Here is a 16766-nt window from a genome sequence, read left to right on the forward strand (position 1 = left end):
CAGTCGGCGCGCCGGTGAAAACTCAGGTGGGTCTCTAACAACAACCGGTTGGAGTTGTTGCTTCCCGATGTTGCGAGAGTGGTTTGCTGGCCTTCTAGTGGCTTTAGTGCCACAGAGCGAGAGGGAGCGATGCGATCGGAGCGTGTCGATCGATCGTCGCAGGTGTCGCAGGTGAGGCGGCAGGTGAGCAGAAGGCGGACTCCGCCCCTTTCCGGGTACTCGACCTATGGGAGACCGGCATTCAACAGAGCAAAATAATGGCGGTGCTGCTCGCTGCCCCTCTCTGTCGCTCCGCATCGCCCTCTCTCTCGCTCTCCCGTCGATTGGGCGTAATTGAATAAGCCCCGCACAAAGTGCAATAAATTTGATTAGCAAAATGGAAATTTATTTGCCCCCCAGCTCGACGCGCTTTCCTCTGGTTGCCATAGATGCGTTCGCGTTTGCGTTTCCCAGTTGTTGCGGCTCATAAATTAAATAATTTAGCCAAGACATATGGGAAAAGGGTTGCGTGGAGTGGGTTCGGGGATTTGGACCCGGCCATATAGACCGTTTTGGTAGTGTAAAGGGCCTCGTTAATGACTTTGTTGCCTTTATTGGATGATTGCCGGAATCGGACGTAGACTGTAGTTTGTTGACCTTTCGGAGTTAAGGTGTCAAGTGGGGAAATGCAGTGACCCACGAAAGGGTTAATGAGTGCCCTAAGCAGATGACTAAACTTTAAATTGGATGGGATGATTATTAAAATACGAAATTATATCGTTTTATTGATGATGATTCAAGATGCACTAGTTAGTTCTTAGTTTGAAAACTTATTAGGAGCTCTTACATAAGCCATGATCATTCTTAAGTATAGTTTTTAAGTAAAATTAAAAAAGAAACCTTTCCTTTAACTATTCTTTTTTCCGTGACTCTGTTTTAAGTCTGTGTAATTGAATGTAATTAATCCAATGAAAACTGTTCGCCGGTAATGCTGGAAAAAACGCAGCTCAATCCTGGTCTCGCCATTTCAGAGCAGACCTAACAGATTCCATTCCTTGATAACTACTTCATTAGGCTTGATATAAGCCTGCCTTATACATCGACAGCTTCAGTCCAGCGGCATTTTGCGCTGGAAGCTGGCCCCGCTGCAACCTCCATTTGCTGCCCAATTTGCTCGTATCGCAAGGCAATAAATAAAGTGTTAATGGCAATTGCATACAAATAGTTTGGTGTTGCCATTATATTGCCATATTATCTCATTGTCGGGCCTTAACAAGAAGTAAACAATGCGACGCTCTGCGAGTTCCATTTGAGATCGGAATAGGGATCGGAATCGGAATCGGAGTTGGATCGAGTGCAGCCAATTTCACGCTTCATTTACAGGCGAAATGCAAACAAAAGACCAGCGACCGTCGAGGAGTGACCATTTGGCCGACGGGTTCAATGGACAGCAAGCTGGACTGGGATCGGGAATACCGAGTACCGAACAGGGTATCCCTCGCCCCATGTGGCCGTGTCAATCAGCTCGTCGCGCAAGGTGTGCACTCGTTATACCCAGTACTTTGGAGGACCAAGGGCGTGTTGGTTTAAAAGTTAATAAAAAACCTAAAAAAGGGGTTTATATTTACAAAGTTAGAAAAGAATGTACAGGTTTTTTTTATTTTCTATATTTTTCTGCAAGTTTTTTAGAATAAAGGAAGTATAAGGTATTCTTTAGTCGAAAACCAACCACGCTAGTATACCTCTCCGGGTCCACTTTAGGCTGCCTCCGATCCTCTACAGCGCAAAAGAGACGGAGACTAAAAGTGAGAGAGTCGCGCATGCGCGCACGTCCTAATGTAATTATTATCTCAACAATTGAATTTCCGGTCCCGACTTCGACTCCGAGCTGTGGGTCTGCCTGCATCCACTCCTGCACATGGACAGATGTCGCGCAAAACGTTACAAATGTGCACTTAATTGCGCAATTAAATAATTTTATTTCTGCTCCGCGTTTTTCTTTTCTCCTTCTTTTCCCCCATAGGCCGCTCGACGTTTTCTCCTGGCCGATAGCAAACAAATTGCAGCCAAGTGGTCAGTCTGCTCGGCTGGTCCCTATCGGATGTCCGAGGCGTCTTATTCATTATGGCCATTATACAACTAAGATAGAAGCAGTTACCACTTGCCATTTGGCAACAAGGAGTATGCATTCGATGTGAGGGGATTTCCATGAGAACAGCAAAGCTCCAGACCTTTTCACCTTACTATGGAGTCCTTTTAATCTCTTAGTTAAGATACTTATAACTATAACTTGGTGCTATTACTGGATTGGGAACAGAAGAAAACCAATTACAGCTTACAAATTGACTCCCTGATTTAGGGGTATATAGTACTGTTAACAATATTTAACGATTTTGGTAACACACTTCCCGACCTCACTCCGCTCTTTATGCAAACTATGAGCCCGAAAGCGTGGCTCGTAGCTTTGGAATTTACCCCAAAAAGTTTCCCAATTACAACCATTACTTCGACGCAGATTTCCCCCACCACCGAAACCTGAAGTCAGTGAAAATGGTGTAGCAACGAAACGCAACTGTAAACGATACCAAATTATATTTAATTACGTGCGATTAGTTAGGGTTACTGGAGTCGCACGATGAAATGCTGGCGATAAGGCCCCGCCCGTCACCTGGCCCATAAATAGTGCACCCAACTACCCAACTATTCCAGATCCCAGACCACGGCAATAATTCAATTACAAATGGCTGCGGCTCAGCCAGCGAGCAGGGCGTGTGACATAATCACCCAACAAAACTGTCGCTTGATGGCAGCGATATGTACATAATGCTGACGTCTGATGGCTGAGTACCAGGTAAACCTGGTATTTTGGCTGGCATTTCCTTGGACCTCCCCCAGATCATTATTTGGTAATTTGATACGACGATTTGTCTTGCGTTCGTTGCTTTCGTTAGTTTCGTTAGTTTTGTTAGTTTCGGCGACACTGCATTTTCACTCGATTGTCGTTAGGCCCGCAATTGACTTGGGCGGAAGCGCGTTATTAACTGGTTTATGCAACCCAAAATCGCCAGATTTCCAGCCAGCGATAAGAGCCTCTGCTTGGCTGATTATGTATATACACGTACACATTCCTGGCCAATAAGCAGGCAGCAATTAAAACGAAAGCGAAGTAATTTCATTTGTTCATGAAAATAATTGTGGAAACTCTCTCATGGCCTCTAGTTTTCCCCTCTCCCGGCAAAATAAATATGTGAAATGCTTTGGTAATTAGTGCGTGTACCGACTGTGGTCTTACTATACCCCCCTCCCACCCCTCCATTAAATCCCGTCGCCCACCTGCTTTTCGTTTTATTTCAGCATTTCGAACGATTTGGCAAAACAGAAATGCATATTTGGGATAATTCGAGTTTAATGCGCATCAATTAAAATTATTAAATTTTATCTTCACATTGTTTTGAAGAAATTAAATATAATTATTGTTTCCCTGGCCAATTGAAGTCCCGTGGACAGTGGAAATGTTGGACATTCATGTGGAATAAAATGTCGATTTGGAAAAATTCGTAATTATTTATCTGCAGTTAATTAAGCACGCTTTCAGCGTTTAGCGGGCTTAAACTGACCTCTTGTTCCCTCAGAGGTGACGTTATTTTATATTAATAAAATTGTTTACCCGGAATCATAAGAGGTGTCCCCAAAGGCTTCTTGTAAGAGAAGGTGACCCTGATAAAGTCATCGCTCCCCGTCATCGCCGTATTCTTATCTACCAATAAATGGGTTAGATTTCCCGTCGTCCAGTTCGAGTTTCGGTTTTGCTCGGACCAGTGGCAGCTGTCGATAAGAGCAAAGTCCTTATCCCCTCTACCATCCTTTTTCCCTCGCTTCCCTCTCACCGCTTTGATCATCACATTAGTTGTATTTTATATAATTGATTAATTAGAGGCCGGCTTCTGATACCCCGAATCGAATAGAGGAACACGAAGGGGAACCTTCTGTTCCGTTCGAGACTATCGTTAGAATTATAATTGGTCTGCGGCCGGGGGCCGTGCCACATAGGATGCAAGATATATGGATCTGTTGTCCCTAATGTTAATATCCTCTGGGTCATTGTGTTGTTGTGTGTCGGCAATTTGTTTGTTCTTCGGCTGTCCAAATTGATTTTATTGACTTGTAAATGACGTTGGGTGCCCGCCGCAGTTGCCCTTCCCTCACTTCCCCTGTTGACTTGGCTTCCGAATAGGGAAAACGCCCCTTTCGGGATGAGCTTGTGGCTCGTTAATCTAGGATTGTTTCCGCGCTGTCTGGCTCCTATGCCCTTCTTCGCCTTCTGCAAATCGATGGCCAGTTTGCATACTTAATTTATTGATTTCACGCGGTCTCTGCAGTAGTACTCTTTGCCCCTTTCTGTTCTCTGTGGCGCCGTTCGCAGCATAAACTTGGGGTTCAAACATAATTACTTTTTGTAATTAGCTGCAGCTCCGAAAGCCTTCAAGAGAGCCGAGCGAAAAGTGTGCAACGAGGGGCATAAAGATTGATAACGGGCTAATGAATGTAAATTTCATATGTGGCCTGTCAGCCAGTCCGTCAGCCAGTCAGGCACTCTTTCTGGAGGCGGAGGCGGAGGCAGATGCCCCGTCATTTATGAGCTGCAGAACTCTTGGACTCTCTGGGACCCTCACCTTAATTTTAATTTCGCGCTAAGCTCGGCTTCTGTTTCGCACAAAATCAAGCTTGGTGGTCGGTTGCCTCTTTCAGGTACAGTGTAGACTGGTTGGTAATGAATGGAAATGGAATACATTCTGACGGAAATAGCTTAAATAGATTCCTTTGTTGTATCGGAAAAGGTTTTTGTGCTGTTCTTACAATTTAAATATAAAGCCAAGAAATATATTATATTATATTGACTTATTACTTCTATGGAAGATACCCGTTTGTGGTACTTGGTTAACCTTAAGTTAGAAAATCTCCCTGCTATATTCCCAGATTTATGCCCACTGTCCCCACTTAACAGCCAACCACGTAGGTGGTGCGAGCCAATGCAATTATGGGGAGACTACTTGCCAACATATATTGGTAATTAAATAGATGGGCTGGGGTTACCTCGGACGGGGATCTTCGGGAGGACGCCGAGTCGGGAAGGTGACGTTGACAAATGAGTTCATCAACAGCCCGAGCAGTAGCTCCCAACTTCTTTTTCTTTTTCGTTTTCGTTTTCGTTTTCGGAAGGAGGATGAGGAGTTAAGATTGTGTAGAGTGAAAAGCGATTTATTTTTCGCCATTTGTGGCTTGGTGCGGTCGTTTAATAAACAATTTAATAGCGCGCATAAATTTTTCCAGCCATCATACTTATAATAAACCCATTTGTCTTCGGAACGGGCCAGCACTCATATAGGTAGCCCCCATGGTCCCCGAAGTGAGGAGGGTTATTAAATTATGCGGCTCAAGCGTAAAAATAAACCGTAGCAAATGAGAATATAGGACGCGCCTCCACTCTCTTAACGAGCCCTAATAGTGGAAAGAGGCTCTCTTTGTCTTTCCCTTTACCATATACGCCTATCTCGCCGACTTTCTCCCGCGAGTCGGCTTCAATTAATCAGTGGAGATTCGAATAAATCAAGTGCCGTAAAGTGACACAGCGTGAGATGCACAGAGAGATGAATATTTAATTAGGAAGAAATTAAAAATGCAAATAAAGTGGAACTACCATGGCGACTCCTTTTATTATTAATCGATAGACTCTCATAATTAGTTGGCCATAACAAAGGCGACCCATGGAGCGCTGAGCTTGGCCCTCTTCTCCGGCATTTGGGTATTATTCTCATCGTGGGGCTTCTTTTTGTGGCTCTTTTCTATTAGCTAATTGGAGATCGACGCAGGGGCCTAGATTGCCATCTGTTATGGGCGCGTGCTTGCGGATCTCCTGACCCCTTATCTTATTTGCAGAGCTACAGGGGAAATCTTTCTTGTAAAGAATCAATAAGAATCTTAGTCGACTCCTATGTATAGGTCTTTCTAGGACATCTTCAAATGGCACCGACTTGGCTGGGGGAATGACCACACAGAGGGGGACAAATCGCTGCTCAACTGCCCCTAACATGTCCAATCGAACACCAAACGAGGTCATCTACTATTGTTAGTCACTTATTTATTTATTTCTAGCGTAAAACGACAGACAAATTGATTTTAATTGAATATGATTGACGTCCGTTTCGGGGGCGATATCTCCCTGCCCAAAATGCGATAATCTCAAACGGTTTGAATGGTTTCGGGTACTCATCGCAGCTAGCCCTCGACCTAATCTCAGTAATGTCGTTATCAACATGAACACTACATTGGTATGATTTTTAATTATAAAGAATTTAGTTGGGTATTCCATTTTTACAGTGGTCGTTGAAGCTTGAGTCAATAGATTGACCAGATTTCCCGATAAGGAAAAGCTTGACATCTTTCTTTTTTCAAATTACCCAACCATCTATATCCTAGCCCCATTTAAAGGTTATTCGATTAACTATTGTACTGTCTTGAAGGAGTAGGAAGGGGTTTTATACGATCGGTTGGGATGGTTTAACAACAATTATTCTTATTCGCAAACAGATCTCAGTGGTAAGCGGGAAATAATCTTCGCCCGCTTCTTGAGAAGCCGCCGAAGAACAACTTAATTAAGGTTCGATCGTCCGATAGAGAAGGGAAAGATCGTTTTCGGTCAAGCCAAGCGAAGGCATCAAGCAATTTGTATTCAGGTATCACACAGCAACAAGTCATTTCACACTTTGATCACGCTGCTTTAGCTGCAATCCAGCGACTCGGGCAACTGTCCTGGTCCAAAGCCTTGGAAGCCCGGCCTTAAAAGGATCTGCGACTCGACTGTGTTCAACTCTGGAATGCACTGGCTTGCATACATTAGTCGAATATTGAATATCGAATGGCCAAAGCGAGTCGTCATTGGACTCGCGAAGTCCGCACCCGCAGTCGGAGTTGGAGGCACCTTTGCAGTAATTAACTTGTTTCAATAATTACGCATGCGCATTTGCACATGTTGCAAGACACAAGACCCTCCCGCCCCTGCCCTGGCCCGCCCATTTGTTACAGTCTGCAACAAGATTTTTGCATTGCGTGTGCTACACACTCTCTGCGGCACGGACTCTGTTTCGATCGGGGTATCATGGCCAAAATTTCAGTACTAACTAAAGTGTAAAAATGTAATAGCAGACGTAAAAATTTAAGTGCCACAAAAATGACAGTTCTTAAATAGAATGGATAACATTAGTTTCCTGAAGATGTAGCTTTCAGAAACGAAACATATTTGAATGTTGTTCAGAAAGAGATATCTCAAATATCTCTATGATAGGGTATTTCGCTGTTGTTACCCAAAACGATTTTCGGCGAACACATTCGATTGGAATGTTTCTCTTTACTTGCAAATTTATGCAGCAGCCGTCGCTTATTAAGAATTCGTTGGCCCCTGCCACCAGCTTCTTGCTTATGGATCTCCTCCTTCTGGACTCCGTCCTGTCCTTACCACTCCAAAGTATCCAGTTCCTAGTCCTCTTCTGCGGCTGCCACTTCGATGTCCGCTCGAGGTGGCAATGGCACTTAATTATTGATAGCATTACAATCGCGGTTCACTGGGTCACGAAGTGTACATGTTCAAAAACGGAACGGAAACGGAGTGCTGCAGTTTTTAACATATCATTTAGGTTTCGGTATTCTCAAGGGTCAGCTGCTTTTTATCGATATGCAAATCTTTAAGAGTAGTTGTCGTCTGCTAAGAAATATAATTCATGAATATCGTGGAGATCATAACAAAATCTATAAATGATCTGATAGTAACCTTACCAACGTGTGACCTCACTCTATTTTTGCTTACACCCAAATGCTTCTTTGCCCTACGCACTTTTCCAATTAATTTCATTTCCGTTTCGTAGTCTCGGCCCCGGAACACATGTTTCAATCTTCAAAAGGTAGCGAAAACATAGAATCAATAATTAAGAAATGTCGAACATAAAACGAGAGGCCCGCGTCATGTGATAAGAATGGTACAAGTAACCAGAGGGTGCTGTCCCAAACTTGCGACTTATTTTCGGTGTTCTCGTTACAAATCATAATTGATTGTTCGCTTAATTGAATTGGAGTCTGATAAGGAGAAGAAGTCTTTCGGCCAGGTGAGCGTAATGGCTTCCAATAAGATCAATGACTCACGGCCACCCATCAAAAGCCCGCCCGTGACTCATGGTACATCCGAAAACACGGGATAAACAACACTAATAAATTGTTAATGGCTGTATCATAGGCCAGGGTGTATGATATAGCCCGATACGAAAGGTCGTAAAAAAACAGTATAACCAAGATAAGCGGAAGTTTGCCCTCGACCCTCGGGCATTAGTCTGTCAGTGGAAGAATGGCTTGGGGAATGTGGAGTGCGGGTTGGAGCTCCATAGGATCCTGCATAAGGATCTCTTGCTGTCAGTCGCAGAATCAACTCATCAACACTGACAGGCGTTTCGCCATCTCCATCTGGGTATGTATATCTCACCGATCGGTGATCGCATCTTTATGGCCATTGGCCTTTGCAATTGACGCGTGATTGGCATTCGATCTGTGACTGCCCCTTCTCAATCCTCGACTGTCGCACATCAGCATCCACTCAACGTTCTGGTGTCCCAAAGATAGGCATGAGCGAAACAAGTTCCTCCAAAGAGGGCCAAACAGATCGATCGATCGGCGGATGGATCGCTTGCCGGATCGTTTTTAAGGTGTCACCTACTTTGTATGGAGAGTGTGCGACCAGTTGACAGTCTTTTAGCAATGCATATTCAATTAGAGCTAAGTGGTGAAGGGAGTGTCGTCGTTACGAGGAGTTGATAATAGTTCTTACTATATTATACATATTAAAATGTATCGAAAGTGAAACATCAGTACGATTCTAAGGAGTTTTATTACTGCCCCTTTAAAAAACATTTACTTTAATTGCTATAAAAAACCAAATATATAACGTATATATATATCTAACAGTCGCTTCCTTGCCGGACTCGCTGTCTTTTATCTTTTTTCTTTTCCCTATTTCTCCACCACTTCGTTGGTAATCAGAAAGCCCAACCAACATTCAAACAATCCCAGAGGTAGCTTATTTAATTTGACTCAAAATCAACTCTTCCATTAAGCTGAGGCATCGCTCCAAATTGCACCGGCGACACCTGCCGTGCTCTCTCTCTCTCTCATTCATCGTGCCACTCTCTCGCTCTCCGAATTGCTAGCTCTTTGAGCTGCTTTGATAGGCCACTCCCCTTCTGTGAAGTCAGCCAATCGAAGAGCGGCGTTAAAAAGAGAGTTAAATTTGCTGGTGTGGGAAGTTGTTTATTGTCGTGGTTTCTTGTTGCTGCAGTTGTTGCCTCTGCCTATGTTGTTTTATTGGTGTTGTTGTCGTCGACAGGCAATTTACATGAAATCAAAATGAAACGCATAAAAGGGGGCGAAAAAGAAAGAAGTTTTGGCTAGGACGACTTTCAAATATGCTAAGATATACCGCCAATATGCTTTAAGAAGTAATCCCAGCTGGGAATATTTAGGTTAATACTGAATTAGAATTACTTTAGGAATATATATATTTTTTTAAATTATTCCACACTAATTTTAATTGAAATATATTAACTGAGAAATTAATATATTTGAATATTTATGATACTCGTAGCACACTTTTGAAGAGCTGTTTAATTGATTTACCTAAAGTATAATAGCACAAAGTTAAGGATACATTATATATAAATGTTCCCTTCCGAAGAGTAATCATTAAATTTGCATTTATTTTATACCCAATAGAGCCTACCCTTAATCCTGCCGGTAGAGCATTTCCACCTTCGAGCATTCCACTCAACTTTTGTTTACTTAAACTTTTACCATTTTGGGTAAGTGTTAAAGTGGCCGCCAGTCGCAGATGCCTACTGCCCCCTGTTCCCTGAATCTTGATATTCCCCGAGTTCCCCCATGTACCTCATATCTTATAGTGGGTGGCAGACAGTCCTCCATGGTTTTGTTCGGGGATCTGTTCTCTCTGCCGTTTGATATATTTTACGGTGCCATTGGCAGAGCTGATTGTTTTTTAAATTGTTTCTGCACGCGATTCGTGTTTGTCGGGTTTATGGCTGTAATAGCCACGGCCAACATTGTTGTTATTGTTATTGGTACGGTTCTGTTCTGTTTTGTACTGGCCATTGTTGGTGTTGCTGCAGCATAATTTAATTTGAATGCATATGAGACCCAAAGTGGGTAATTGAATAAGTTTCACTGCCGTCATATCGAGGTTCGTTTCGCTTATGTTGGGGTTTATTTTTTCTAAATTTGATTAGCGACACGATTCGAAAAAGTATTTTGCACGTTCCTGAGAAATCGCGTGTGGATGGGCTGGAGGGTACTTCGGGGGTTATGATATATATTGCAATTTATTTTTTGTCCGGCTTGGCTGGCTGCTTGCCACTCAAATTGATATGTAAACGTGCGGGATTTTTTAATGCAGCCGAACAGTTTGGTAAGTGGAGGTAAGGTTACACACTCGACTCGTGTAAGCTTCGATTTGTGTTTGTTTTCCGCGATATTTCGAGGAGCAGAATAAATCAGCGGGAGCCACGCCCTCGGGCAAATTCGATTGCAATTTTTGTGGCTTGTAATCAAAATCGATTTCTCATTTTCGCACACTAACCCGACTAAATTGGCAGCAATTTTAGGGCCTCCTCACGTACGAAACAAAGGAAATTGTTTAAAATGTGATTAAAGTCCATTCATTTGCCGTATTATCTCGCAAAAAGGTTCGCTTAAGGTCAGACACTTGATTAGAGTAATCTTTTGGCTGGTTTTCAGTATTTTGGTGGCTGTCATTGAACTCGAAACGAGGTGGAAACGAAATCAAAGCATATATTTAGCCAACAATCGCGAATGGAAATTGGTTAATTGCCTGAGAGCCGCAACCACGGACCGTGCCTCATTAATCATGCCAGAAATGCATATTTTTGCTTAGGTGGTTTTTAATTAATTTGATTAGCATCAATCGCTTGAATGCGAATTATGAATCAATTTATGGCAGAGTCGGTATCTCTCTTCTTTCCATTCTCGTTTCCGCTTGTAGCTACCGAAACGAGTTCGTTGCCTAAGTCTTTCGTTTCAGCCCTCTTGCCTTGTTTTGCTCTCAGCATCCGAAACTTAATCATTTTGACATGTCTCGCCTTCATTTGCATAATTTTAAATAACGTTTAATGTCGGGCCACGCCCCCAAAGTTATCGCTGTGAATCGGTTGTGGGTTGATATCCGCGATCGACGATTATTAATCGATCGGATCATGAATATGCAGAATGCCGCTATTAATTGGACAGCTCACAAGATTGTTAGCTTCTTGAATGCGGCAATAAATGTGGGCCACGCTTGGCTGGGTTTGAAATGCTTAATTACTGATATACACAGCAGGAATATTTATCTTTAAATTCACGGCTGACATCAACGATTATACCTATAACTAACATGCTTTAAAAACATATAATTACAGAAATAAATGTAGGGGAAAGTAAAGTTTTTGTAAAATATTATTTAGCTACCTTTGAATTTGTAAGATTTTCTGAGAATATAATTTGTAAATGAGTTTGCATTTTGTATTTTATCTCCCTTTTTATAGTTTGCTTACTTTTAGTACTAACCCAAACTTTCTGGCTAGTTTCCAGGTGTGGGTCAAACTTTTTTTTGGTTGATTTTCACTGTTAGTTGATCTCGGTTGGGTGACCTCATCTGGGATCGCTCAACTCCCTTGTAAATGCCTTGGGATTCAATTAATAACCTCCTAATACAACGTGAACCCCCGATCGGCAAATAGGAAAGGGGCTACCTACAGCAAAGCCTATGCTCAGTCATTCTCGGCTTGTTTGGCGTGGAGCTCTCCTGCTTTGCCGACGGATCCACCGGAGCCAATTCAGTGGAGCACTCACCACGTCAGACACACGGACAAATGTTTGCACAACACACGATAATGATGACAAGCCAAATTAGCTACTAATTTTCACACACACACGAAGGCAGCAAGAACATGGAAAAGGGTCAGTTGGAGCGCCAGGACCTCACACAGCTGGCGTTCGTTAATTTCTGGCACCGGAAGTTGAGAGCGAGGGAGGTTTCCCGGGGGATTGGAAGATGGCTGGGAATTGCCATAAATCAGCATTTGATTATCCTTCGTCCCGTCTAATTTTACCTCTCGGCTAATTTTCTGCTCCCTACCGCCTCTTTCTTTCTCGGTTCTTTCAACGTCGATGTCATGTGCGTGTTCGTTTGTTTTTAATTTATTAATTAGTAGGCGGTCTCGTTGCATAGCCGGGATGTATCTGGTATCGTTGGTTAAGGGCTATTAGCGAAATCTTTTAAGCCAAAGCTATCGTATGCCAAGCATGCGGGCAATGTCGAAAGGAAGCTCCGTTTTGACGGGGCTATTCGTAAAAGTTCTTTAAAAATGATTATACTAAAATTTATATGCTGTTGACATTTACAGTTGCTTAATTTTTATGTTTTTAATGCACGTAAGCCAAGTAAACTATGAAAACTTGTGATATATAATTATTCTTAATTTATCTTTAATTTTATATTCTGAGAATTTTAGTTTAGTTCTTTTTTTGGTGAATAAACTTTCCTCAAGAGCTTTCACATGCTAAGCGGCGGCTGTCAACCATCCCAAACAACTGCCACTTGGCTTCCCAAAAAGCCAGAGATCTTTCGGGGCAGAGCCAAGATCACCTCGGGTGGTCGTAGGACGTCACTCAAATTGAAGTCCGGTAAATGAGAATTGCTCGGGACTGAAGAAAGGGAGGGCGGGTGTATCCATATCCACTGGCCAATCTCCATCATCTCCGTCTGTGAGCTGGAGTTGTTGGATTTTTAATTAAGCGTGGCCTGCACCCGAGGCTTTTCGTCAAGTAGCTCCTCTAGACAGGGGAAGTATGAGGAACTCTCGGCTCGGATGTGGAACAGGTCTTGTTAGTAATTTTTAATTTGAGCTCTTCTGACAGCCAGCTGTCATATAAATTTAATTGAATTTACATTTTTATTAATTGCCAAGTCTGCTAGTGTGCCGAGTCGCGATCTCTTGGTGCTACCCGTTGGCATGAATGGGAGATGAGTTGCTCAAACTGACTGGCTACTCATCAGCCCATCCACATCCACGTCCACTCTGTGAATGAATTTAATTTGAGATGATTTGTTGATGGTTTCGTTGCGGTGATTTCTTGCTGACTAATTTAATGTGATTTTTAAATTGCCAGCAGACCAAGGCTAAGTGTGTGGCCTGTGAAGGGGTACCGGGATCTCTTCGGAAGATTGATTTGGGCTTTGCATCTGGGGAGTCGGGGCCGCATTTTCACGGAATTAATGAGATGACACGCCTCTCTTCTGGATACAAAACCCCCTCTCGATCATTATGAACTAATCTAATTTGCAAGCCCAGCGATGACAATCGAAGACGATGGAGTATCCCCTCGGTTTCCTTCCAGATCCTCCTCTTCATCCTGGCCAAATTTACTAACGAGTTACCCTTCTTGCTACTTCTTTGCCAAGACCTCTTTCAGTTTAATTCGCAAATCAAACAACCGCAGGGCAGGCCTCGGAAATTCACGCATAAGTAAATTAAAAATAAATTTATGTCCCGGCCATTGAGAGGGTCAGAAGAAGAAATGAACAGGCGGGCGGAGAGAGATGGAGCATGTGTAAACCGGTTTCGAGTCGATCGCGAATGCAAATCCAATTAAAATTTGCCAACCGCCCAATAGGTACCGGGCGGAGGGGAGGGCGGATCGCATCCTGCGACTGGCGCTAAGCCGTAAAACGAAGCTGTGCGCTGATTTTAAACACTGCGGGGCGTGCTTATTGATTAAATACAAATTGCATTCATTCATCATCAGCTCTAGGGGCTGCTTGATATTGGTAATCTGGTTTTAGTTGTTGTAATTGGTTAACGATTTCAGCTGGATGCGTTGCCCGATTTGCAATGAAATTAAGTTCTGCAGCCCCAAGAAGGAATAACAAAAAACTTCTTACAATTTTGAATCTAATAAAATTTTGCGCCAATATATCTGTAGCGTTAGCGCGTTTTCATTAGATATATGCCACAAAAAACAATCGATAGTTGGCTCTTCCAAATGACCGATTAAAATCGTTTTTTGACCACCTCTAGCGTATTATTATTATTTTATTTTACTTCGTTGTTTAGCAAATAGTTCGTTTCTTACTCACTGATTGCAGTACGGAGACAGTTAATCAATGACTTAAAAACAACCTTCGTCAGCTGTTTCTGAATAAAATTGCACGACGACGTCGATGGCGTAGCTGTAAATTAATGATAATTCCTGGACTTGGAGAGAACAATAGTGCAATTCAATGCCAAGAGGCAGCGACACACAGAGACTGGTGGCCGACCAGGACGAGGATGAAGAGATTTTGGGTACAGAGGGCAGTTTTGTCCCCGCCTTTCGACCACAAGATCAATCGGAATACGATCTGGGGGATGAGAGATGTGTTTTAGAGCGCCAGCAAGATGAAGTGGTTCTGGTTTCCAACGAACCAGCCAGTGGCAAACTTTTTACCTATTTCGTGTTCTACCTTCTAGGAATTGGCACAATGACCCCGTGGAACTTCTTTGTGACCGCTGAAGATGTAAGTTTCATGAATGGAAATGTTCACGCCCGCATCCAAGTCAATCAAACTGAACTTCGGACATCTGAAATCCAAACAGCTGAACAAGTGGGCCAAGCGCAATTCTAAGGCGCGTTTCTTATCAGCTTTTTTTATTGTGCTTTTACACGCTGAGACGATAACTCTTTTGTTTTTCTTTGTTTTCTACTGACTAAGCACTCTGTTTTTCTTTCAGTACTGGAAGTATAAGTTCCGGAATGCATCAATTAATATCACAGATGTGGACGAGGAGCTTACACCGTTACAGAAGAGCTTCACATGCGATTTGGCTCTCACGGCCACCATTTCGGGAACAACCTTCCTGCTGCTTAATGCCGTTTACGGTCACCATGTTTCGTTGCGCACCAAGATGCTGGGCACGCTATGGGTGATCCTTGTTCTGTTCGGTGTTACCACTGGCTTCGTAGAGGTCAACACGGACACGTGGCAGGAGCAGTTCTTCCTAATCACGCTCATCATTGTGGTGCTGCTAAATAGTGGGTAGTTAGAATTAATAATTAGTCCTATTATAACATTTGAATCTTTTAGTATCTGCGGCAACAATGTCGGGAGCACTTTACGGAGTCGCTGGACTCTTTCCCTCCGAGTTCATCACCGCTGTGGTCAGTGGACAAGCTCTAGGTGGTATTCTTACAGCCCTAGCGTTCATTCTCGTGCTTGCATTTGACACGGGCCCTAATACTACCGCATTTATCTTCTTTATCGTGGGCGGAGTGCTTATACTGCTCTGCATTGTCTGCTACGTGATTCTGGCGCGACAACCCTTCTTCCGGTATTATCTAGAGGGTGGCGATAAATACAAAGTTATTCAGGCAGTGCCGTCGCATAGTAGGAATGAAGGAGCAGAGGCCCCTCCCGCTCGAGCCAATTTTGCGGCAAGTCATGTCAAAAATCTATCTGCATGCCATTTGTCTAGCGCTTCTCTACATTACAACATTGTCTGTGTATCCGGCGGTTACAGTTCTTATGCAATCCGAACATAGTCACAGCGAATGGACAGGTAATATAACCCTTATTTTCCTTAAAATTTTTCTTCCTAACAGATTACTTTCAGATGTGTACTATCTACCCGTGGTAAACTATCTGATCTTCAACTGCGGTGACTACTTTGGCCGTCTGCTTTCTGGCTGGTTGGAAAAACCCGTCAACCAGAATACTTCGCTGTTATTTATAGTATGGCGGATGGCCTTCGTTCCATTCTTCCTGTGCTCCAATTCCAGCGAACACAATTTTCTACCTGTTTTGGTGAAGCACGACTACTCCTTCATTACGATGATGGTAATTTTTGCCCTGTCCAATGGCTACTTTACCAACATACTACTCATAATGGCGCCAAAAAGCGTAAAACAGCACGAAAAAGAGCTGGCTTCCTCCATTATGGCGGCAGCTTTAAGCTGCGGCATGGCTTTGGGATCGCTGCTAAGCCTGGTATTTGTTCAGATGCTGTGATCACTCGATAATAATGAGTCTGATATGGTGCCTTAAGTAATAAGAGAATCTTTTAGCTATGAAGTCTTACGTTTCTAGATAATTTTTATGTCAGCGGTGTCTTCAACGTTAAACAGCTCCGAATAATTTTTTTATTTGCCAAGTTAACTGTATATCGTTTCCTAGATGTAAGTTTTAAAGTTCTGTCGATGTGCTAGGAATAAGAACATTTTTAATCAAAATTGAAACTTAGCATTTCTCTTGGTTTAACGTTTATTTTCGTTTTGTGGATCACAACAACAATGTGGATAAATTTTATTTAATTTCCGTTTGACATTATTCTTTAAATTAACTAACAAACTCCACTGTAACATTGACTGCAAAGGATTTACTTAATGGGAAATATCTTGCCGCAGTAAACAGAATCACTGCTTACGGCTACAAAATGTGATTTTAGAAAAAAGCCTCTGCATTTCCGATTTCTAATCAAATCTTTTAAATCTTTTTTGATACAGAATCCCTGTTTTGGTATTTTGGGAATGACCATTTATCCGAAGCACAGAGCTTCTTAAACTGTTAAAGTTAATATATTCTACCTCAAAAGAATGAGTAGAATAAAATGAAGCCCGAAAAGTATGCTTTAAAGGTATACATA

General features: G+C 42.7%; 1 protein-coding gene across 1 annotated transcript; it reads left to right on the forward strand.

Moving 5' to 3' along the window:
• Positions 1-14167: 14167 nt before the first annotated feature.
• Positions 14168-16359, forward strand: LOC108110682 (equilibrative nucleoside transporter 3). Its single transcript, XM_017219810.2, is given in 5 exon segments — positions 14168-14644; positions 14859-15159; positions 15212-15534; positions 15536-15683; positions 15738-16359. Coding segments are annotated over 5 exon segments (1443 nt in total). The 5' UTR covers positions 14168-14368; the 3' UTR covers positions 16133-16359.
• The last annotated feature ends 407 nt before the right edge of the window (positions 16360-16766 follow it).

This window comes from Drosophila eugracilis, unplaced genomic scaffold (genome assembly GCF_018153835.1).
Source record: "Drosophila eugracilis isolate 14026-0451.02 unplaced genomic scaffold, ASM1815383v1 contig_2152, whole genome shotgun sequence".
Classification (NCBI taxonomy): domain Eukaryota; kingdom Metazoa; phylum Arthropoda; class Insecta; order Diptera; family Drosophilidae; genus Drosophila; species Drosophila eugracilis.